The sequence below is a fragment of the Sciurus vulgaris genome, assembly GCF_902686455.1.
Source record: "Sciurus vulgaris genome assembly, contig: HiC_scaffold_289_arrow_ctg1, whole genome shotgun sequence".
Classification (NCBI taxonomy): domain Eukaryota; kingdom Metazoa; phylum Chordata; class Mammalia; order Rodentia; family Sciuridae; genus Sciurus; species Sciurus vulgaris.
Window position 1 is genome coordinate 67,743 of NW_027632763.1, and position 22,672 is coordinate 90,414.

The 22,672-nt window shown below is 38.9% G+C and overlaps 2 protein-coding genes and 1 long non-coding RNA gene across 13 annotated transcripts in view; all 3 read left to right on the forward strand.

The window, feature by feature from the left end:
* Positions 1-2,522: 2,522 nt before the first annotated feature.
* On the forward strand, positions 2,523-10,540 carry LOC306652563 (TBC1 domain family member 8-like). 11 transcript variants are annotated; one of them, XR_013761459.1, is made up of 4 exons: positions 2,523-3,100; positions 6,470-6,676; positions 8,967-9,091; positions 9,558-9,749. XR_013761459.1 is itself a non-coding variant. In XM_079125392.1 (3 exons), exons 1-2 carry the CDS (start codon positions 2,950-2,952, stop codon positions 9,680-9,682), a joined length of 276 nt encoding a protein of 91 aa, XP_078981518.1. In that variant the 5' UTR covers positions 2,523-2,949; the 3' UTR covers positions 9,683-9,749; positions 10,509-10,540. The 11 variants fall into 11 exon arrangements, 1 of the variants encoding a protein (XP_078981518.1); XR_013761460.1 differs by having other exon boundaries at positions 8,970-9,091; XR_013761458.1 differs by lacking the exons at positions 6,470-6,676; positions 8,967-9,091 and adding an exon at positions 3,808-3,991.
* Positions 10,541-10,558: 18 nt separating this feature from the next.
* Positions 10,559-16,609, forward strand: LOC306652564. Its single transcript, XR_013761468.1, has 4 exons — positions 10,559-10,980; positions 13,324-13,417; positions 13,523-13,621; positions 16,395-16,609. It is a non-coding gene; the product is annotated as an uncharacterized lncRNA (long non-coding RNA).
* Positions 16,610-18,611: 2,002 nt separating this feature from the next.
* Positions 18,612-22,672, forward strand: part of LOC306652566 (adenosine deaminase domain-containing protein 1-like) — a gene marked incomplete at both ends in the record, with an annotated part of 32,701 nt that continues 28,640 nt past the window's right edge. Inside the window, 2 exons of the mRNA XM_079125393.1 lie at positions 18,612-18,672; positions 21,364-21,487. Coding sequence (XP_078981519.1) covers positions 18,612-18,672; positions 21,364-21,487 — 185 coding nt within the window. The remainder of the gene's footprint in view (positions 18,673-21,363; positions 21,488-22,672) is intronic.

Here is a 22,672-nt window from a genome sequence, read left to right on the forward strand (position 1 = left end):
TCCTGTAAGGGCCGGGTGTCCCGCCAAGCTGGCTGTACATCAGCATCAACTGCCTCTGCTTCTACCCCTTTTTCCTGGGCAAGGAAGCCAAGTGAGGCCAGTGCCGGCATCTGCAGAGATTTGGTCATTCAAGATAAAGTTGGCCCTGGGGTTGATTGGCATGGCTCCTGAGAGAAGCCATAAAAGGTTAAATCCCATAGCAAAAGATTTAATTGGGTGGTTGAGATGACAGCAGGTGATAGTGGATTAGTTCCCAAATGATTTGTGCAGATAATTAAGTTTAATTATACATGCTACAACGAAGGAGCTTGATTTTTATTTATTTACTTTTTTATTTCTAGGAGACAATTCATGTTTCTGCTATTTTGGGGAGCATATCTGTGTAGCTTGTTTAAATAGCTATTCAAGACCTATTACTACCATAGATCATGTGGAAGATACAGTATCATATCTGATGGGTGAATATTTCTAAAGGAGTAGCATGTACTTCTGCTTCTTAATGCAGAAGGACATCTTTGAAAACACCCATCTCTGATGGTCATGAGTGTTGTCTATGCAGAATGCTTTACATGGGTCCACTTGAGATCCAGAAAGAATTGATGGACATCACACCAGCAGTGGGCACTATCCTCAGTATTGGCGTTCCCACAGGGAAAGGTAAGGCCACACATGTCAGTTGTGTGTTCAAGGTTTCAAAAGATATTGCCGGGCTGGGGAGTTAGCTCAGCTGGTAGTGTGCTTGACTCGCAAGCACAGGGCCCTGAATTTGATCCCCAGTACCGCAAGAAAAAAAAAAAAAAAGCCATTGCCATTGACAGCACTTTAAGAAGCCATTTCAAGAGCCTGTGCTGGGTGGCATGGGAGATGCACACATATGTGTGGTTTTCTTCATTTATTCTCCAAGTGCAGCCAGTGGGAGCCTCCTCTTAAATGTCTGCTGCAGCCAGCCTCCTGCACATGTTGTTTTCTCTTTCTGTTTCAGCTCTCCACCCTGTGTGCCCAGTCCTCTGCTGACCTCGCTTGGAATGGGCTCCAGTGTAAGCTTGACCATCCTTCTTTTCCTTCTTTCTGAAACGCTTTTCCAAATGAACACCGAGCTTTTATTTTTGTCCTTAGCCTCTTTAGAAACACCAGTTTGTCTTTCAAAACCCAGTTCAGATTGGTCATGTCCACCACAGCTTCCTTGTCCCTATATAATGTACGCCATGTCTGTTTCAGGACTGGGTTCTGCCAAGTTGGTGTTGCTTATTTGCTTGTGGGTTAGTTTGTCCTGTTTGTGCTGCTTAAGTGCAGGGCTCTTCACAGAGCAGTCACTTAATGAACTCAAGTTGGCAGTGTAGACCAAACTAGTGTGGGTGGAAGAGCTTGAATAGCTGGAAAAGAGTAGTCCCAGGCCTGACATAGAAATGAGGCTATTTACAATTCTAAAAGCATCGAAAAGGCTATCACTAAATAAGTGGAAGGAAATGTTACAATATGACATTCATTCTCTGACGTGAAAAGGAAATGATTTCATTTGGGACACTAAGGATTGTCACTAAACCTAATTGTGTTAGGAAGATGCTATTTGGAAAAAAATTAATTATTGCTAATATTTGATTATGTTTTTCCACTTGTTATCTGTATGATGAATCAGCAAACAGATATGATTTTATCTTCTCCCCTTTTCCTCTGCATTAGCCTACTGCCTATCACTGTATCCACAGTAATTCTCAGATGTGTATTGTGGCGCACACCTGTAATTCCAGCGTCCTAGGAGACTGAGACAGAAGGATAGCAAGTTGAAAGGTAGCCTCAGCAAAGGCAAGGCACTAAGCAACTCAGTGAGACATGTCTCTAAATAAAATACAAAATTGGGCTGGGGATGAGGCTCAGTAGCCAAGTGCCCCTGGCTTTAATCCCTGGTACAACCCCCCAAAAAATCTGGGACTAGCATGTTTGTTTAAAACTGTATCACCTGCACTATTTTACATTATCTTTATTAGTAGCAGTATTACTGAGGATTGAAGCCAGAGCTCTTAACTGTTGAGCCCCGCCCCCCACCCCAACCTTGCTTTTTGAGACAAGGACTAGCTAAGTTACCTCCTTAGCAAGGAGGGATCCTCCAGCCTCCTGGGTCACTGGCACTAAAGGCGTGTGCCACAGTACCTGGCTGTCTTTCTGGCAGTGCTGGGAATCAAACCCAGGGCTTCACACATGCTAGGCAAGTGCTCTGCTACTGAGCTATGTCCCAGCACCTGCTTTCTTTTTCTAAAGTGAAAGTCTTGCTTTGTTGCCCAGGCTGGACCTGAAACCCTGGGATCAAGACAAACACCTGCCTCAGGCTTGCAGGTAGCTGGGAGGTGCACATATGATGTGCCTGACTGTACTGTATTACCTTTGCATTTCATAGAATCTGCTTGTAGTGTCTTCTAAGCATAATAAGAGTCATGTGACACAGACTTTATGCTCAGCCTGCTTCTATGAACAAGAAATGAATAACGCTTTGCACACCCCTTTTTTCCCTACCTCGAGGTGTGAGTGCTGTTTTTGAAAGTAGATTTTGTGTGATTAAGAAACTTTTGCATGAATGTTGAAATATTCTTGAAGATGTATGCTGTTGGATTGCAAAATGATGGTCCTTGAAAGTATGCAGTAGCCAGCAACCTGGGAGATGACACTTCAATCTTTAAGAAAACCGTTGGCCCATGAGTTGGGTTTCACCAGTAGCTGTCAGGCAGTTGTGTACTCTTCCCCTGCACAGGCTTTGAGACTTTTGCATTTTAGCTTAAAAGAAACAAATAGAACTTTGGATTATTATTTGCTGATGCTTGAAGTTTGGCTCCCACTTTATGGGGGATCTGAATTTGCATCTTTTCTCTTTCAGTTCAGCTTGTAATCCCCTGGGTTGACATCCAGAAATTGGAAAGGACAGCCAACGTCTTTGTGGCGGACACCATCTGGATCACTATGCAGAATAAGGAGCGTGACTCCTCCATGTTTCTGATCCTGGATGCGGTCTTGAAGATCATGGAGCAGCTAGTAGATGTGATGCTGTGGAGGCTGCTGGATAATGAGGTCTGGAGCCAGATGTGCATGAGCCAAGCCAGATCACCAAGAGGTAGAGCTTCAGTACCATGCTGTCCCTCAGCTGCTTGACCTTTTCATGTGCTTTGCTTAGCACCTTTTGGTTGTGAGGTCTTCGCTGTGTCCCTGGGCATTGGTTTGAGGGCCTGTGTGCATAACAAACCCCATGAATGCTCAAGTTTCTTTCATAAAATGGTATGGTATTTGTATAGAAACCTTTTTTTGGATTTCTGGTGGTGCTGGGATTGAACCCAGGTCCTTATGCATGCTAGACCACCAAGGCTCTACCACCAAGCTACACCAACTCCTCATCTTTTCATCTTAAATCACATGGTAGAAAATGTTTTCAGGGCAGCTGAACTAATTTCGATACCGTGGTCATCAATAGAGTACATCAGTATTTTGTATAATTTGGCCCATGGCAACACCAGTCATGGAGACTGTCAGGCTAGTTGCTTGCAATGTCACTGAGGAATTCAGCTTTATCATCTGAAGTTCAAACATGGTGTTTGAGCTGGACTTTGATTTCAGGTTTGCAGATCATAACTGGGTAACTAACCACAGCTCTGATGTCAAAGTAAACTGTTATGAACAATCCTATGAGGGACCACAGAGTACTGTCCTGGATTCAATTTTTACATACTTACAGAATCAGGACTGATCAAATACTACTAGTCATTAAACAGAGTATTTTTTTTCTTTACTGTGAAATTCATATAACACAGACCTCACCATTTTCAGGCATGCAGTTCAGTGGCATTAAGTACGTTCACACTGATACATGACCATCCTCACTGCGCATTCCAGAACTCTTCTGACTTGATTAAATTAAAAGTCTACCTACTAGACACTACCACCCTGTTCAACCTTGCCTGACAACCGCCATTCTGCTGTCTCTGTGGAATCAGCTGGATCCCTCACATAAGTAGACAACACTCAATGTTTTGCCTTGGGCTTATTTTGCTTAATATAATGTCATCAATGTTCATCTCTGTCACAGCGTGTGTCAGAATGTCCTTCCTTTTCAGGGTTGAATCATAATCCATCGTATGTACATACCCCACTGTGTTTATCCACTCGTCTGTCCGTGCACGCTTAGTTTGCTTTCACCTTCTGGCTATTGTGAACAATGCTGTAGTGAACTGGGCACACTAATTTCTCTGACACCTGCTTTCGATTCTGTCCAGTATTTTTACCCAGAAGTGGAATAGCCAAATCATATAATCCTATGTTTAATTTTAAAAACAGCCTTAGTCCTTTACTTTAAAATTGTTTATCTGTTTTAACATTCCTGTATTTTTTTTTTCGATTGATGTTTCTTTAAAATATCCATGGAGATGAGTAAACCATATCTATAATGCCTTTGCTCATGAGGCAGTTTAGTACCTCAACATCTGAAACTCTTGTTTTGTAACCAAATTTTTGAACAGTTTTTATTTAGATTTTTTGAATTAGGGATTCTCAACTGCTAAAGTTTACATAGATCTTGTAAAATCTGAAAAACTCTGAAATTTGTAACTCTTTGGTCTCAAGCATTTTGAATAAGGCTGACTCAACCTGTAGTGTAATCATTCAACACCATGAGGTCTAGCGTTCAGTGCTAATACAAAGAAAGTCATTTTGCAAACAGCAGATCTCTTCCTCCTTAACACATGCACTTTCTTCTGACTGTCTGGTGGGGGTGCATCTTTCTCAGTGGTGGTCCTTGAGAGCAGCATGTTTGGAGGTTTTCATGTATTCAGAATGACTTCCTGTCCCTTCCAGCTGTGTGCATGTAGTTCAAACTGGTCACGGGTTGCCAAAAAAGGCACCAAAAAAAAAATGCTCTTTGTAGGTTTCCTTTTTTCTTTTTTCCCAAATCCAACTCCATGTATGTTGGGTCACCTCTGATGTGTGATAGTTCTTTTGGAAGATGGATGATGCTTATCTCTTCCTTACAAAAGAGACTATTGGGGCTCTGATAATAGTTTTTGTTTCCTGGTCCCTAAATCCTTTCATCTAGCATTCTGAAGCATTCTGTGTGGGATTGGCACCAGTAGTCACTTGCTCTGCAGCAGTACCCCAGAATTTCCTGCTCCATCTCTCACTGGCTAAGAGCCCCTGAGCCAACCTCTCTGGCTTCTGGTTTCCACCATTCTACTCTCAATGCTATGGCAGCAACATTTTAGTGTTAAATGTAAGTGCATTGGGCATTGTTGACTCTCAGGGACCTTGTGGTCCCCCTGAGAGACCTCACCTTCCATTCTTGCAGTATGTGAACTTCTTTTTCTTTGTTCTTTGTAGATATACTTGACAGTCATGTGTACTTTGACATGTCCTACATCCTTGGAGTACAGCTTCCTTTCTTGTGATTGTATAAGACTGGAGCTATACCAGGCATATATTCATATATGAACATAGGAAATTGTGTGTGATTCAGTGTGTGAACTTGTGCAGTGAATTTGGCTTCCCCTGGCTCCCTGGTCCTCCACTGGAGAAAAGTCAGGCTCCTTTTTGGTTATTCACATCTGAACAGTTAACCCTTTCAATGGGTAGTTGAGGTTTTACAATATTCACAGGACCACACAATCATCACCACAGCCACAGAACCTTTTATTACCCTCCAAAGAAGGCTCACGTTCATGAGCAGCCACTCCTTATTTTTGTCTGTCAGCCTTCTGTGCAGACATTTCATGTAAATGAACCTGGCACCTTGTGGTCTTTGTGTCTGGCTTCTTTCACTCAGCCTGAGGTTTCCAAGCTCTGTCCATGCACACTTTCTGTCAATGGCTGAGTACTATCTACTCTGCTTGAGGGGATGTGCCACAATTGGTTTGTCTATTGATCAACTGGTGGACATGGGGTAGTCTCCACGTTCGACTGTGGATCTGTTGCTGTGTTCGTGTGCCACTTAGTGGATGTCAGTTCTCAAGTCTGTTGGGTGCACTCACCTGGGAGGGAATGTCTGGGTGAACACTAGGTCCACTTTCAACATTTGAGGGCTTCTGGCTGTTTGCCAACGTGAGAGCATCATTTGGCCTTCCACGAGCAGCATGCGAGGGCTCCACCTTCCCCATGTCAAACCAATGCTCACCCTGCTTATCATCTAACTTCTCCACATGTGGCCTTTGCTGCCATTTTTGGAGTACTTCTCAGTTATTCAAACCAGGATGGAACGCTTATTTGAGTTCATGAGTTTATGAATTTCTTGCTGGTGGGGACAGTGGGTTCTGCTCCTTGCACTTGCTCAGAAGGGCAACTAAATGTCTGGATGGGACATGGGGCTCACAGCCTCTGGAGGGGCATGACTTTTTATTTCAGTCACTAAACTATCACGTTTTGCCAGCGAGTTCAAAAGTGTTTTCTTTTCAATCTTGTGTCTGTTGACCTTTCCATATCTTGACCTCTCCCCACCACTCACCAGGGACCTTGAAACCCAAGCACAGAAGGAGCTGTTCCAAATCTTTTTCAGGCCACCAAGAAAGAAGAAGCTGCACACTGTGGTGGACTGCTCCTCTGTATGCCCTTCAGTCAGTTCCACACTGCAGGACGCATGTTTTCCTCTGATAGCTCCACCTGCTTTCCCAGCAGAGAAGATGGCTGCTACAATGTTGTTCTTCCGCTCAGACAGGTACACCCTGCCTCTCCCCTCTGCTTGACCTGCCGTGCACACTTTGATGCACCCTTTCATCTTTTAACCCATGTGGTTGAGTCCATTTTCTGTTACTAAAACAAAATCCATGATGCCAGGTTTACTTATTAACCAAAAAAAAAAAAAAAAAGGAAGAAAAGGCTTAATTAACTCCCAGTCCTGAGGCTCAAGAACATGGTGGTGGGTGAGCACCAGTGAGGGCATTGTGGTCAACAGAGTCCCCATGGCATGATCATGAATAGATGGAAACATCATGTATGAGGACAGGAAGCCAGAGAATAGGGAGGGACCATTCTTTGGAACAACCCCGAATGTGGGAATGGACCAGGTCCCATAATCCCTACTGAGGGCTATTCTTCCAGTGACCCATCCATCCCCTACTAGGCCTTACCTCTTAAGGTTCCACCACCATTTAATTCTGCCCCATTGGGGATCAAGCTTTCAACACAAGAACTTTCAGGGGACACACTCCAACTATATCCCAATCAGAGTAACTTGCGCCATCTGATGGCCAGGCTCCAGGAGGGAAGCATGGCCTGAATTATGTCATTACCCCTTCAGCCTTCCTTTTTTCTCTTGTTGCTATGGCAACCAAAGGTTGCCTAGAAGTGATGTGCGGGGGCGCCTGGCAACCCAACCAGTGCTTGACAAGGATCCACTGAGGGAATGATGTTTGCAAGGACTCATCATCCCGGGAGATGCCAGATGCTTGCCTCTGGGCTCTGGTGCTTTTTCTGCATTATGTTTCTAATATTATATTACTCATACTATTCCTTGGTAGTAATCACTGAGGGTGAAGGGAATACTACAGAATTTCCCAAGAATATTAATAAAACATTAGGGACTATAGCTCCTTCTCAGCCACAAGTAGTAAAAAATCTTTTACCACTGTGTGATGTGTCTTCTTCCTGGGGTGCTTGTTATGAACATGTAATGCAGTACATAAATTTGGCCACGGAACCGTCTGTCTTTCCAACCATGAGTATGCAAAAAGCACCTCCCACAGTAGCTACTAGATATGGACTAGCTTATTTTTCAATGGCAAGCCCTGGTACCCCCCTAAAGTCAAGCCCTTAGAGAAGGTAGATATAGATCTCCCCCTATCCCCTACAGGGTGGTTTAATCCAGATGATGGTTTTGTTTATGTGTGGTGGTAAGGTAAAAGAATAAGGTTTCACAACATTGCTTCCTTCCTACAAAGAAAAGGTCACCCCTATAATAAACATTGGTACACAATGCCCTGTTCTGGGAAAAAGAGCTACATAAGACAATGTAATCTATTCAGTAAAAAAACTTGGCCACGAGAACCATTGGGACCGCTGCCCTCCTGTAACCCTTAACTCAGTAATTTAGATATTAACCAGAAGGACCTAGTAGAGATGGTCACATGACATTATTTGTCTATCACTTTAACCTCAAGAATAATAATAGTCTTAGGTCATATAGAGTTTAGATATTAAGGATATAAACATTGTATTAGCTCATTGACTTAGTTAAATAATTGTAATCTGTACGGTTACTGATTTCTCACAATCTTTCGGTAAAAACAATTTCTGCCTATGCTTTGGAAACTTCTTTGATTTTATTAATCATAAGCCTGTCATCATAGCCTGAAGAAAAGTGTATATAAACCCAGCCTTCCCCAGAATAAAGTGGGATTGATTGCACCAGAACTAGAGTCTGTGTCTTTCATTCTCCATCCATTACCGATGCTGTCTCCCTGCGACCCGTTTACCAGTGTGGAACCCATGGACTCCTGCTAGGGCTGGACCCCGGCAGTGATGGTTAGAACAACATACCCTGACCCCACACTGTTGATAAAACTGTTATTCAAAAGTAGATGCCTCGCAATTCAAGCTTTTCCTACAGCTCTTCGGAAGGGGTCCTCGCCTTTTGTTGCCTAAAAAAGACAAAGGAAAAGGCAAACTATAAAAAGCTTCACCTTTAGAAAATAGGTGGCAAATTGGCATTTATACTCTCGTGGAACTTGTGAAAGATTTAAAAATGCCTCCTTGTGTTGGAATCAGGTCCCTCCTATAACTCTGTGATTCTCTCATTGGAAACGGGAGTGTGGGCAATCTGAGTTTGCTTCTGAATCCTAGCATCTCAGTCCTTGATCTCAGGCAGCTCTGCTGAGGGGGTACCCCAGCTGTTACACATCAAGACCTCTGGGGTCTCATTTCTCGTAGCATAGGTCCTGAGCCTGATTTTTTAGAAACTCAGTGTTTTTCCTCATATGATTTCCCACCTCCATGCCCTCCTTCTGCAGTAGATATCTTCACTTTGCAAGCATTATTATCAGTGGAGCAAGAAATTGACATGATGACCTACATACCTAAAAATTGATTTTGGAATTATGCATAGCATGAAATTTTCCTTGTAATCAATTTGTAAGTAGAATCCTACAGCATTGTCATTTGTGACTTGTTTCTTGCATTACACAATGTCCTTAATGTTGATCCACCTCTTAACTGTTAGAATTCCCTTCCTTTGGAAGTCTGAGTAATATTCCATGGTACCCTAAACCACAGTTCCCTTATCCATTCATCTGTGCATGGAAGCTTGGGTTATGTCTACCTTTTGGTGATTGTGATTGATGCTCCCTTACACACTTTTCAACCTTTACATCAGGTCATTATTGCCATTCTTCCATGTTAGATTTACTTCTGAGCATGTATGTGGAGCCCTGCCTTCCTTCTTTTTTGCAGTCCTTACTGTGTTTCAAATCTTTTTATTAGTGCCTTGCAATTATACATAACAGTGGGATTCATTGTTGCATATTGGAACATGCACAGAAGGTAATTGGTCAGTTCCATTCTCCAGCACCTCCCCTTCATGTGCCGTCTTTTGTATCACATAGTGAGCATGGAGAAGATGGAGGACACCAGTCTGCTGCCCAGCCCCATCCTCATCAGCATCAGGAGCAAGATGGCCTTCCAGTTTATCGAGCTCAAGGACAGAGACCTTGGTGGAGACCCTGCTTGAGAGACTGAAGCAGGTCCACGCCAACCATCCTGTGCACTATGACACCTCAACCAATGACAAGGACATGGTAGGAGCCTGCGGCATGGTGATTTCCATGGCGTGACAGTCCCCCTCTCACCACCTCTGTGTCAGTGGGTTCCAGGGGGCATGTGTAGGAAGGTGAACCCCTTGGGTGTGAGCACACAATGTGCTAGAGATGATTGGTCCTCCAGTAGTAAGGGGTGTGAGTCTGGTATCATCTCTGATGGGCTGGGTGTCCTGAGTGGGCACTGAACACGATAGAGGGGCTGGTTGGGAATCACACCACTGCTTGGAGGGGTTGAGCTGGTGTCCCCCAGGTTCGCGGGGCTGGTGGTGTGCTCCCTGGGTGGGTGTGGACCAGACATGCCCCTCTACATCCAGAGGGATTGTTGGGTACCCCCACCTTCCTCACAGGCTGGGGTGCTGCCACACCCCAAAGTTGCAGGGGTTGAGGCCCTTTGGAACAGAAAACCTGCTGAGATAGATGCTCCCTCATTCTTAGAGTTGGATGGCTGCAGAAAAGGACCTGGGTCTGCCAGGGCCTCACCTTTCAGAACTTTCTTTGACATATACTTTTAAACTAATATATACAGATATATACTTTCACAACATTCCTTCCTTCCTACAAAGAATATGTCACCCCTATAATAAACATTGGTACACAATGCCCTGTTCTGGGAAAAAGAGCTACATAAGACAATGTAATCTATTGTCTGTATATATTATTGACATATACAGATTTTAAACTAATACTTAATAATGGTGCATATTTTCCTCTTACTTTTTTTTTTGTTTTCTTTTAAAGGCTAGACACACATCACCTATTTTGTACTTGACCTAGCAAATCTTTAATCATGAAGATATTTGAGTTTGATTCTTAAGCGTAGTATCTTTCTTAAAGAGCAGTATTGAGCAAAAAAGTGGGCAGTTTCACTTTGGCTACATTTTTAGGGTTTTCTTTAAAAATTGTGATGTAAAACCTGATAAACTATAGTCATCATTGATCATTTCTTTCTTACATATGTATTTGATATTTGACATGTTACTCTTGCCCCTGAGTACTATTAGTACTTATAGTAAATGCCATATACATAAGGTTAGTATTACCTAGTGTGTCAACAGAAACAGATAATCAATTTGCTTTTTTAATTATGGGAAAGTAAGTAAATTCTGTTATTGGTTTCTTTTCCCCTATAAAATCTAGGAGTCCATAGAGAAATCACCTTCTATAAATAATGATCAACTCTCTTCAGTAAAAGAGTTGGAAGAAAAAATAGGTAACTATGGTTTTATATGTTGTCACTATTAGACAGATTCTGGTTAGAATAGATCAGGAAATTAAAAAACATAAAAATATATTTTTTTTAAAAAAGGATAGATCAAGAAATAAAGTAGCTAAGTAATGAGTTGTTAAAAACATAAGGAGCCACCTTTGCCTTGAACCTCCATTTCCTTTCAATTGCCACTTTCTATTTAATCTGACAAAACACTTATGTGACATCATTTGTAAGTAGTTACACGATTATTTGGGGATTTTTCATTGAGCAAATATTATTTGAATGTCCACCTGTTCTAGACACTGTTAATAGAAAGGTCATCCAAGAGCTCACTGCATAGGGGAGCTTTATAGTAGTCTGAGGTGTGAACAAAGATATAGTACTGATAGCACAGGAAGTTGCCTGTTGTAAGTTATCAAAAATATCAGAGAAAAGGGTTTTCAGCTAGTTCTTGAGGATTGGGAAATATGAAACAAGAAGAAAGGTATTGCAGCAAGAAGGAACTGCAGGTGTTTGTATGTTAATATTTACAAAGTCAAGGATCAGACCAGTAAGTTCCTGGAGATGTAGTGGCCTTGTCATAAACATGCTAGTGTAATGTGCATAGGAATTGAGACTTCATACTTATTTTTTTTTATTTTACATGTTTTATGTTTTACATGGGCTAACTCTTTTATTCCCATTTAAAAGTGAAAATTTAGAAGTGTTGTATAACATGCTCATGATTCATTAATTTAATAACCCATTTGATTAAGGTAGAAGGGAAGTTGAAAGAGTTTAGAATAACTCCCTGTTTCTGTGTTGGGTGACTGGGACATGGTGGGTTGTTCAGTTTTAGACTAATTTTAATACCAATTCAAGTGAAAATGTCAGATAGAATGCTAATGTAAATCTGAAGTTAAGGGGAGAGAACTAGGCTAGAGATAAAAATTTGTAGTTAAATAGCAGGCATTAAAAACCATAGAAATGAAAAGTTGTACCCCATTTGTGTACAATGAATCAAAATGTGTCTGTAAAAATAAAAAATATTTTAATAAAAAAAATATGTGATTCAAATCACCCAGCAATATGGAAAAAAGAGGATCAGAGATAGACAGTTCCCTGTTTTTAAAGGCGGAAAACAAAGGAAATTGAGAAGGAGCAACCAGTGAGTTAAAAAAAAGGAACAGAAAATTTCTTGTGAGTAAAGACAAGCACAAGTAAAAGAAGTTGGGAAACATTATCCATAGCAAGTTCTGCTAAAACTAACCATTAGATTAAACAATGTAGAGGAGTTGCAGGATGTGCTAGTGTCTAAGCTTAATTGCAGTGGATTCAAGGAAAACCATGGGAAAGAGAAATTGGAGAGCAAACTCTTGGGAGAGTTTTTCTATAAAAGCAGGGCATGAGTTTTTTTTTTTTTTTTAAATGGGAAAAATAACATATTTTGTATGTTTCACCTAATTGTGTTCTCTCCCCTGACCTCTGTAGCTACCTCACTATTTGTTCCTGATCTTGGTTTCTTGATATTTTTCTTGTTGCATGTTTACAAACTGTTGGTGAAATACACTAGGTGAAATTGCTGGTCTAATGCCAGAGTAGGTGAGATGGCATTGCAATGAAATGCAGAAGTAGAACAGTTGACCTTTGCTGCACTCTGTGGCACAGGTGCACACTGATTAATAGGTAAGGACAGGAATTCAGATCATTAGTAAAGATATCAAAAAATAAGGGCTGGGGTTGTAGTTCAGTGGTGGAACACTTGCCTAGCATGTGTGAGGTCCTGGGTTCAATCCTCAGCACCACATAAAAATAAAATAAAGGTATTGTGTTCACCTACAACTAAAATATATATAAAGATACCAAAAAGTAAAGTCCTGAGCACCAGAGTTCATATAGGAAAAGTAAAGAGCTTAAAGGGAAAATAATTGGGTATTTCTAATATATTACATATTTAGCTGTGAAACTCAAATCCACCAACCAAAAGGAGGACTGTACATAGATACTTATACATATCTGTTACCTTTGCTACTGTCCCAATTTACAACCACCACTGAAAGTCCTAGCATACCACATTTCCAGAAAACCCAACATAAAGGAGTCTTAACTTTTCCAAATCCAGGATTATTAAAAGTGTACTGTTTTAGAGAACTGAAAAAAATGGAGATTTCTTACTTTTGCTTTACTTAGATAATGAATGATTAAACTTTCACTTAATGATGATATTGATGTTTTGGCTATTTTAACTTCAAACTGAATTGTGTTCCAAAATAAAAATGAGTTTCTAGGGTTAAAATAAGCAGGTAATTTGAGTGATTTTTTCCGTTTGACTTCATGTATAATTCTTTCATTTTCTGATTTTAGGAAATCTGGAAAAAGAATCCAAAGAGGAGGAAAAAATAAGAAAAAATTAGTTACTGTGAAAGCAAAGAAAGAACTCGATTCCAGCAGAAAAGAGGTAAGCCAATTGAGAAACAAAAGATTCAAGAATCTTACATTTTAGAAAATCTACAGTTTTTCTGTTCATGAAAAACTCTTAAATTTTACTCTATATTTATAATAGGTCCAGACTTTGAGGGAAGAACTTGAATCTGTTCGTTCAGAAAAGGATCAGTTGTCTGCTTCCATGAGAGATCTCATTCAAGGGGCAGAAAGCTAAAAGGTAAAACAGTTATTTTATAACAAGTTGTATTCATAACTAGTCAGTTAAAAGAAACTGGAAAGGGCTGGGGATATGGCTCAGTTGGTAGAGTGCCTGCCTCGCAAGCACAAGGCCCTGGGTTCAATACCCAGCACCGCAAAAAAAAAAGAAAAAAAAAAAAAAACTGGAAAGCAAGTACAGGGGCACACACACGTAATCCCAGGGACTCAGGAAGCTAAGACAAGTGCATCACAAGTTTGAGGTCAACCTTGGCAACTGAATAAGACCCTGTCTCAAAAATTAAAGGGCTGGGTATGTAGCTCCATACTAGAGTGCTCCTGGGTTTAATTCCCAGTACCGTCAGGGAAAAAAAATGAGGAAGGAAGAGATGGAAGGAAGGAACTGAAAATCTGGAAATGTAAAGGTCCTATCTATAAAACAATCACCTTGTATTTTTGTGCTTGTTAGTAAATCTCTTTTTCCTCCGCTTTTTTTGTTTTTGTTTTTGTTCTGCTTTTGTACATTGTAGTGAATCCTAAGGTCAAGATTTTAAGTGGTTAAAACTTTTTTTTTAAACTCTTCATTGACTTTTAATTTTTTTTTTTAGTTGCAGATGTTATTTATTTTTATGTGGTGCTAAGGATCAAACCCAGTGCTTTGCACATACTAGGCAAGCACTCTACCTCTGAGCTGTAGCCCCAGCCCTGGCTAGCCATTAAATAGTGCCTTTATCTACTGTTTTCTAAAAGTAAATTCTGTTTGGGGATTTCTTAATAAAAACCAGTAAGAAAAGGATGTCTGTTATTAGTATTACTATTTAATATTGTTCTGACCAAGTTGAATGAACATGAAGCTTAACACGAATTGTAACAGGAAAGTGGAAGTATTGTTATCTGGAAGTTATATGCTTATCTACTTTAATAAGTCTCTATTATAAAAATAAAAAAATAAAATCCAACAAAATCACCAAATGCAATATAAATGTCATTACATTTCTTCATGTATTTGTTCAGCAAATATTTAGATGACTGGACTAAATTCTAAGCTCTGGACCTTATGGTGGTCAACCAAACAGACTACCACCAACCAAATAATCCTAAATTCCTGACCTCTTGGGACTTAAATTCCAGTAGTAATAATGGGCAAACAGAAAAAAAAAGATGCAATACAGACTGTGTAGCAAAGCAAGGTGAACAGGAAGAGAATGAGAACAGAATGAGCAGTAATCAAATAGGATTTGACAAAAAGAAGAAAATCCCATAGTAGACAAAAAATAAAATTTTGAGAACTTTAATGAGCATTTGGGCACTTAATGAAGAAAACTTCAAAACTTGTGTAGGGTAACTGAATATTATTTGAAATACAAATTCTCAGAATGTTTATAAATTCAAAAACAATATCATTAAGAATTCTAGGGTGGTTTTTTTGGGGGGGTGATCATAACAATCATTCCAAACTTTAAATGGAAAATAAACTAGAAAGATTAGCTAATTTTTCTGAAAATGTAAAAGGGAAAGTGACCTCTTTACACGCTAATTTTTTTTTGCTATCAAGCTATAGAAATATGGTAGAATTCTAATGTGAGAATCAGATTAATCTAACAAAAGAAACAGAGACTTATGTATAACAGCAACACATACTTTTATGCCAGGCTCTCTTCTAAGTGCTTTACATGCCTTAGTATGCTCAATTCTCAAAACAATTACGAGAAGTATGGTATCAGCATCACCAATTTTTAGGTGAGAAATCTAAGGCATAGAGACTCCAGGTCACAGACTTAAAGTTCTTAAGAGACTTTAAAGTCCCAAAACAAATAACATAGCAGAGGTAGAATTTTACCAACTATTCCATATCTATTCTTTCACCAACTAAGCTATACTATCCCAGGAAAATTTAAAAATAGAAATCACTGCTAGGCATGGTGGCACACACCTGTCATCCCAGCAACTTGAAAGGCAGGAGAATCAAAAATTCAAAGAGTTATCTGAGACCCTGAACAATTTAGTGAGACCCTGTCTCTAAATAAAAAATTAAAAGGGCTGGAGATGTGACTCAGGGGTTAAGTGCCTCTGGTTAAATCCCTGATACCAAAAAAAAAAAAAAAAAAAAAAAAAAAAAAAGGAAGAAGGAAAGAAATCACTGAAGAAGGAATTAGTAACCAGGCACAGTGGCACATGCCTGTGATCCCAGTTCAGTGACTTGGGAGGCTGAGGCAGAAAGATCCCAAGTTCTAGGCCAGCTTCACCAATTTAGCAAGACCCCTCAATAATAAGGACTAGGGGTATAGCTTAGTGGTACAACATCCGTGAATTCATCCCCAGTGCCAGAAGAGAATTAGAAAACTATTTGAGAAGATTTAGTTAGCTTTTTATTTTATTGCACATACCAAAATAATTTTGGATGGGTTAGGATTTTTGAAAAGTATTTTCTTAAATTGAACTTCATAAAATTCATACACCTGGTCTTCCTCTGGAGGAAATTAATGGATTAGATTATAAGGTCTCTTAGAATATAAAGGAACAAGCTCTGGTGTAACTTGCTCACGAAGGAAGAATAAGCTCATTTATAAATTTTAAATTGGGTTTTTTAAGATCTCTTTAAATATTAAGAATACTAATCTTTTATCATATTTTCATGTGTAGATTTATATTTTCATTGCCATATTTTTGTATATAAATATTTAATATCTCAAATGGACTTATAAATCTTACGTCAGGATTGCTTGATTATACAATCTGAACTATTGAATGAATAATAATAACCTGAAGTTAAATATTTGTGTCTTTTATTGAAGAATCTTTTATTACAATATGATAAGCAATGAGAGCAGTTGGATGTGGGAAAAGAATGTGCTAGTAATTTTGAACATCAAATGGAAGATCTTTCTAAACAATTAAGAAATTCAACTTTTCAGGTAATTTCAAATTGAGTAAATTCAGACATGAAAATTTTAATATCTTTTAATCTCCAATACTTTTTGCATAAAAAATTAAAATACAATCAGAAATAAGATTTCTTTCTTTCTCCACCCTTTCCCCACAAACCCCCTGCCATTAGGAAATGAATTTAACAAAACAACTGTCCTGTCTTGCTTATTACTCTAATCTCAGTCCCACTGGATTTGTTTTTGTTCCTGGTTTTTTTTGTTTTTTTTTTTTAATCTTTTGTTCTCTTGGGGGTGCATCCGGTCTTTTACAAATTTTACCATATAAATATTAACAGTGATGGGTTTTGAAATTTAACACTGTCATCCTGTGGAGTTTATTTTGAAATCTTCATTTTTCACACTTTGCCAATATTCTTGTTAATGTACCTTTTCTTCCTCTCTTGAATATATCTTCTGTATGTTTACAATAATGAACCATTTGTCCTTCCAATGTGAAAAACTAAATTCTGATAATGAAGATCTCCTGGCTCGTATGGAGACACTACAGTCTAATGCCAAGTTATTAGAATTACAGATTTTAGAAGTCCAGAAATCCAAAGCAATGGTGGACAAGGAATTGGAAACTGAAAAACTTCAAAAGGAACAGAAGATAAAGGTAAAAATTATCCTGTGAAATGATTCACATATGTATAGACATATTTTTATCAAAATGTTATTTGAGGAAAAGACTTATTGAAGGAGTATTTGTGCATTCATTAATTGCTTAATGTATGCCAGCTCTAAATTTGAGAATCTAAGGTGTGATATTTGGATGTATATTTCTTAAATATTGAAAGGTCACCAAATTTTTTGAGTCTTTGGCTCAGATTTTTTTTATAACCTCTAACATTTCTTAACATTGGTTGAGTTGTGAGAGGTTTTATTTTTAATTTTAGGAACATTCCAGTACCATGAAAGAACTTGAAGAACTTCAGGTACAACTTCAAAATAACCAAAACTTTGAATAATCTTTGAGTTCTTGCTTTCAACCCCAAATTCAATTATTATTTACTATGTCTATTAGTCCCCACCCTGGTTCAAGTCACACTATCACTCACTGAAGTACTGCAGTCACCTGTCTAGGGACTCTTACTACCACTCTAAATAGTCTCTATGTAGTCATTTCTTTATCAAGCAACTGCAGAGCTCACTTTAAGATTTAACTGAGATCATATCACTCTTCTTCTTATGGACCTCTAACAGCTTCCCATCCTCAAAGAGTGAAAGCCAAAGTCTTTTCTGCAAGCTACAGAGCCCTACATGAACAGGCTCCTGCACTGACTATAGACCTCACCCCCCAGCACTCTGGTCATACCAGTTTCCTGGCTGTTTTTATAACTGCTTAAAACTTGCTTCCCAAATCAAACCTTACAATTGCTGTTCACTCTACCTTGTGGTTTGATTCCTCACTTCTACCACAGGTTCTGTGATAGGCAGAATGCTAGGACAACCATAATAGTTCTGCTTCCTGGTATCCATGCCCTGTACAATATAAACAGGATGGGAAAATAAGATAGGATGTCACTTTGGATTAAGTTACAATACATGGCAAAATTGTAGGAATTTTGCAGACTTAATCCAGGCTTTTAATCATTTGATTTTGAGTTCATCAAAGCAGAGGTTACCCTAGGTAAGACTGACTTAATAGGCAAAATCATTACCTGCAGGACTGAGGCTTTGGAGGGGAGGGAAAATGGTCTCCTGCTGCTCTTGAGAAAGCAGTTATAGTATAGAAACTTCTGTGGAAGGGGTGGCCTGCAAGAGCTAAGGGCTTCAGCCCACAACTGCAAAGAATTGAACTTTGCCAATAACCCACATAAGCTTGAAAGACCTTCAGCTCCAGCAGAGCATGGTTTTATACTCAGCCTTTGAGACAATGAGCAGGTAACCAAGCTGAACTATGCTCATTCTTCTGACCCACAGGTACTGTGAAAAAACAAATGGCTACTGTTTGAAGTCACTATGCTTGTGGTAACTTTTTACATACCAACAGGAAACTAATATACCTTCTATAATGTAGAATAATATTCCCCTTATTTTCTATACTCCTGACATAAACATACATTTTCCTTCAGAGAACTTGTTATGACAGAGACAGAATTTGAATACTTTTTCTCCCTGACTTTAGAACATAAGCTCCCTGAGGGTAAGAAATCTGTCTTTTCTGTCTGCCACCACTATATCACAGCACCTAGAACAGGGCCTTGCACTTTGTAGGTGCTCAATATATATAGAATGAATGAATACTTTCAGTTAACATTTACTTTAGCACAGAATGATCACAAAATATAAGAGCAATTAACTTTTAGTTTTCAAAGGTACTTCTCAATGAAGTACAAGGACATCCCTCCCAAAAGCACTAATCATTAGGGATATGCAAGTAAAACTACAGAGATATCACTTCACCCCAGTTATAATGGCTATTATCACAAAGACAAAAGAAAACAAATGCAGGCAAGGATGTGGAAGAAAGGGAAACTAGCTATGCTCTTGGTGTATCTATAAATGAGTATAGCCATTTTGGAAAATGGTATGGAGGCCTAAAAAAATAAAAATAGAACACATGTGAACCAGCAACTCCACTACCAAGTACATATCCAAAGGGAAGGAAGTCAGAGTGTCAAAGGGACACCTGTACTAACTTGGATGTTTACTGCAGCACTGCTCATGACAGACAAGAAATGGAAACAGCATAAATGCCCATCAGCTAACAAATGCATAAAGAAGATATGCATACTGTGAAGTATGATTTGGTCACAAAAATAATGAAATCCTGTCATTTGAAGCAATATAAATGAAATAGAGATTATTATGATAAGGGAAATAAACCACACACTGAAAAACAAGTACCACATGATCTCTTCCTATAGGAAGAAGTTTAAAAAGTGGATCCAATAGAAATAGAGGGTAGAATGGTAGTCTTTAGAGGCTAGAAGGTTAGGAGACAAGGGAGCTAGGGAGAGACTGGTGAACAGGTACCAAAATACAATTAGAAAGGAGGAATAAATTCCAGAGCTTCACAGTATAAAGGGAAAATGTACTTTATGACAATTTATTATATATATTAAAATACCTTGAAGAGAGAATTTTGACTGTAACCAACACAAAGAAATGACAAGTGTTTAAGATGATAGTAATGCTAATTCCCCTAATCACTACACATTGAAAATATCAATATCAATGGCACCCCATAAACATGTACAATCATTCTGTGTCAATTAAAAATAGAACAATATTTTTTAAATAAGTGGCTTCAAACAAATGCCAGAAGACCCAGTCCTCCCTTGAATTTCTAAATACACTAAGCAATGTTTTGGGTAGAGAATAAAAGGGAGGCTCATCACATGGGCAAGTGACATTTTCCCAAACATTGTAACTAATATGATCATGACTGAAATATGTGGTGGGCAAGACATGAGTCAATGCATACAGGAGGATATTCTAGTGATACCTAAGTCAAAAGAATTTCAAAATGAATTACAATTCCTAACTAGGCTTTCGAACAACAAAATGACTGTGTTGGTTGCTGCTGTGTCATGCTGTGTCACCAATATGCAGTGATATTTCAGTAAACAATAAAAACCTGAGCTGATAAAGGAGAAAGAGTGCACACTACAAAAACACCACATGATCTTACTGTTATATTCCACCTGGTTCAGACCACATGGGAGTCCTTTTTAAACATGGGTGTGACATTCAAATTGGGCACAATTAAAACTGTGAAATAATTGCATGAAAAAAACTCTGAGTCAAAAGGATTTAGATGAAAATGTGGAGGAGCTCTACGGTCCCCTCTCTCTGCTCAGGGTGGTGTGTTGCATTTTTTTCTTTTGACCTTTTGACATTTTTTTCTTTTTGAATACCTTTCCCTCCTCATGCTGCTTACTCCTCACACTAAAGTTTAGGTTCATGCTTATTAAGAAAGGATTATGCAATTAGTCAACATGAAGTACCATATGATTGTTCTTCACATCAATTCTGTGTTTCCTTCAAAGCACTTACTACAGTTTGGGGTTTGTCTGGTGTTTTGTTTTGTTTTGTCTCTCCTACTAGAAGCTTCATGAGGACATGTCTTGCTTCACATGCTAGTCCTAGCATCTGCTTCAGAACCTGATAGTTGCTAGGACCTCAGCAGTTTTTGTTAAATTAGAAAAAGTTCTTCAGGTAGTTGTAAATGTAAATTGAAATTTGTTCAAAAATCTTAAGACTAGAGATTTTCTGAAATCATCCCAGAAGCAAAAGATAGAATGAGGACAATATTTAAAAGGAAATATTTATGTGGAAAAAAGCAATGAACTAGTCAGTAGTCTGTTGAAAGGCCCTATAGAATATGGGGTGGGGGGGGAAGACTGCCAATTTGAATTGTGTATTTTGGAAGCTTAGAATTTCACAGGAATTTCAAGTGGGCACAGCAGAATGTGAATGAAGCAAAGCTACTGGAAAATGTCTCCAGTTTCTTTTCAAAATGGTTTTAGTAGAACAGAGAAAAACAGTTTGGTTCATAGAGCCTCTGAATGGATTTGAGAGGCATTTTATATAGACGGTTTTAAGTAGAATTGCAAATGAAGCCTCTTAGAATGTCACATGAATCTAGATGAGGAAGAAATAGGGGCATCTTTGAAATCCAAGGATATTTGGTGATACTGTTGATTGTGGCAAAAATTTAAAGCACCATGCTGCTTTTTTGAGATACTGAATTTTGCTTCTTAAAAGACTCTTAAGGCTCTATTTGAAACTGTGGGTTGGTTAATATGTTTTACCCAGTTAAAATGGTAGACTAGAAGTGGGATGGGACATAAGAAAGAGTAACTTGCTACTGTTAACCTTTTCCTTTCAGTGGGGCATCATGAAGTTGTGGCTGTGGGCACAGGTGAATACAATTACAGCCAGTGCATCAAGCCAAATGGAAGAGTGCTACATGACACTCACGCTGTTGTTACAGCAAGAAGGTCTCTCCTTAGGTAAGGTAACAGATATGTGATGCCACGAAATATCAGTGCTCTTTCCAGGTGCCATGCCTGCACCTGTGATCCCAGCAGCTCAGGAGGCTAAGGCAGGAGGATCTCGAGTTCAAAGCCAGAGTCAGCAACAGTGAGGCACTAAGCCACTCAGACCCTGTCTCTAAGTAAAATACAAAATAGGGATGGGAATGTGGCTCAGTAGTCAAGAGCCCCTGAGTTTAATCCCTGGTAACAAAAAAAAAAAAAAAAATGGAATTTTGGTGACCATTGTTCCAAGGATATGATAGTCTCTTCCTTATCTCGGTCATCTAATTATATAATGATAACCTTTGTAAATCTTATTATAATGCCTTATGTGAATTTTAATAACTTCCATTAAGTACTTGTGAACTAAGTTTTAAGAGTCTTAAAGTGTAAGGAAAAAATGCCATTTAACTGACTAAAGTTATTGGAAAGTATAGTTTTAGATTTGCATCAAGTACACTCCATCTTTTTTCACCTCTGAATTAGCCACACTTATCCAAGGGCAGCACCAAAAACTGACAAGTTTCCAATTTATGAGGTCAATGCATCCTCTAGCAGAGTAAAATGTCCTTCAGACTGACAGATACCAAAGAGAAGGAAAGGGACAGAGGTGAATATGCCTAGCTTCTTTTTCTAGAATCATCTGTTGCTCTGCTTGCAAGAGGAATGAAGAGCATATGATAGAGAAGCCAGAAATGTTACATTCTGAAAACTTCTTATTAAAACATAAACAGTGAGAAATGGGTGTTACCTCCTAGAGTATCCACCAGCTTTTGGTTCTCCAAAGTTCACTTTCATCAAACTACTTCTTATGGAAATTTCCAATACAAATGAAAATAGGATAGTAAATTCCATTTCCATTATTCTGTTTTTGTTTAATCACTGAATTCTCACTTTTTCTTGTTGTTGTTTTCTTTGCTGGAGTATTTAAAAATAAATTTAGGTATATCCTATCTGAAAAATGTAAGCATGTATCTCTAATGAAAAGAATCCTTTAATCTTAAAAGTAATTGGAGAAGTCCATGAGGGTCTTACAACTCCTTGTCCTCCCATCCCCCTTTGGTACTGATGAAATTATTTGACCTCTGTAAAGTTCTCACTTTTAACATTTATTTCTGCCCATGTTTGGCATTGTTGTACACTGGTGCTTACTTTATTACG

Excerpts from the sequence above, each read along its gene's own strand:
- LOC306652563 (XM_079125392.1), top strand. The coding sequence starts at position 2,950 with ATGCAGAATAAGGAGCGTGACTCCTCCATGTTTCTGATCCTGGATGCG. Across the intron at positions 3,101-9,557 it reads CCAAGCCAGATCACCAAGAG|TGAGCATGGAGAAGATGGAG; the intron begins GTAGAGCTTCAG and ends TGTATCACATAG.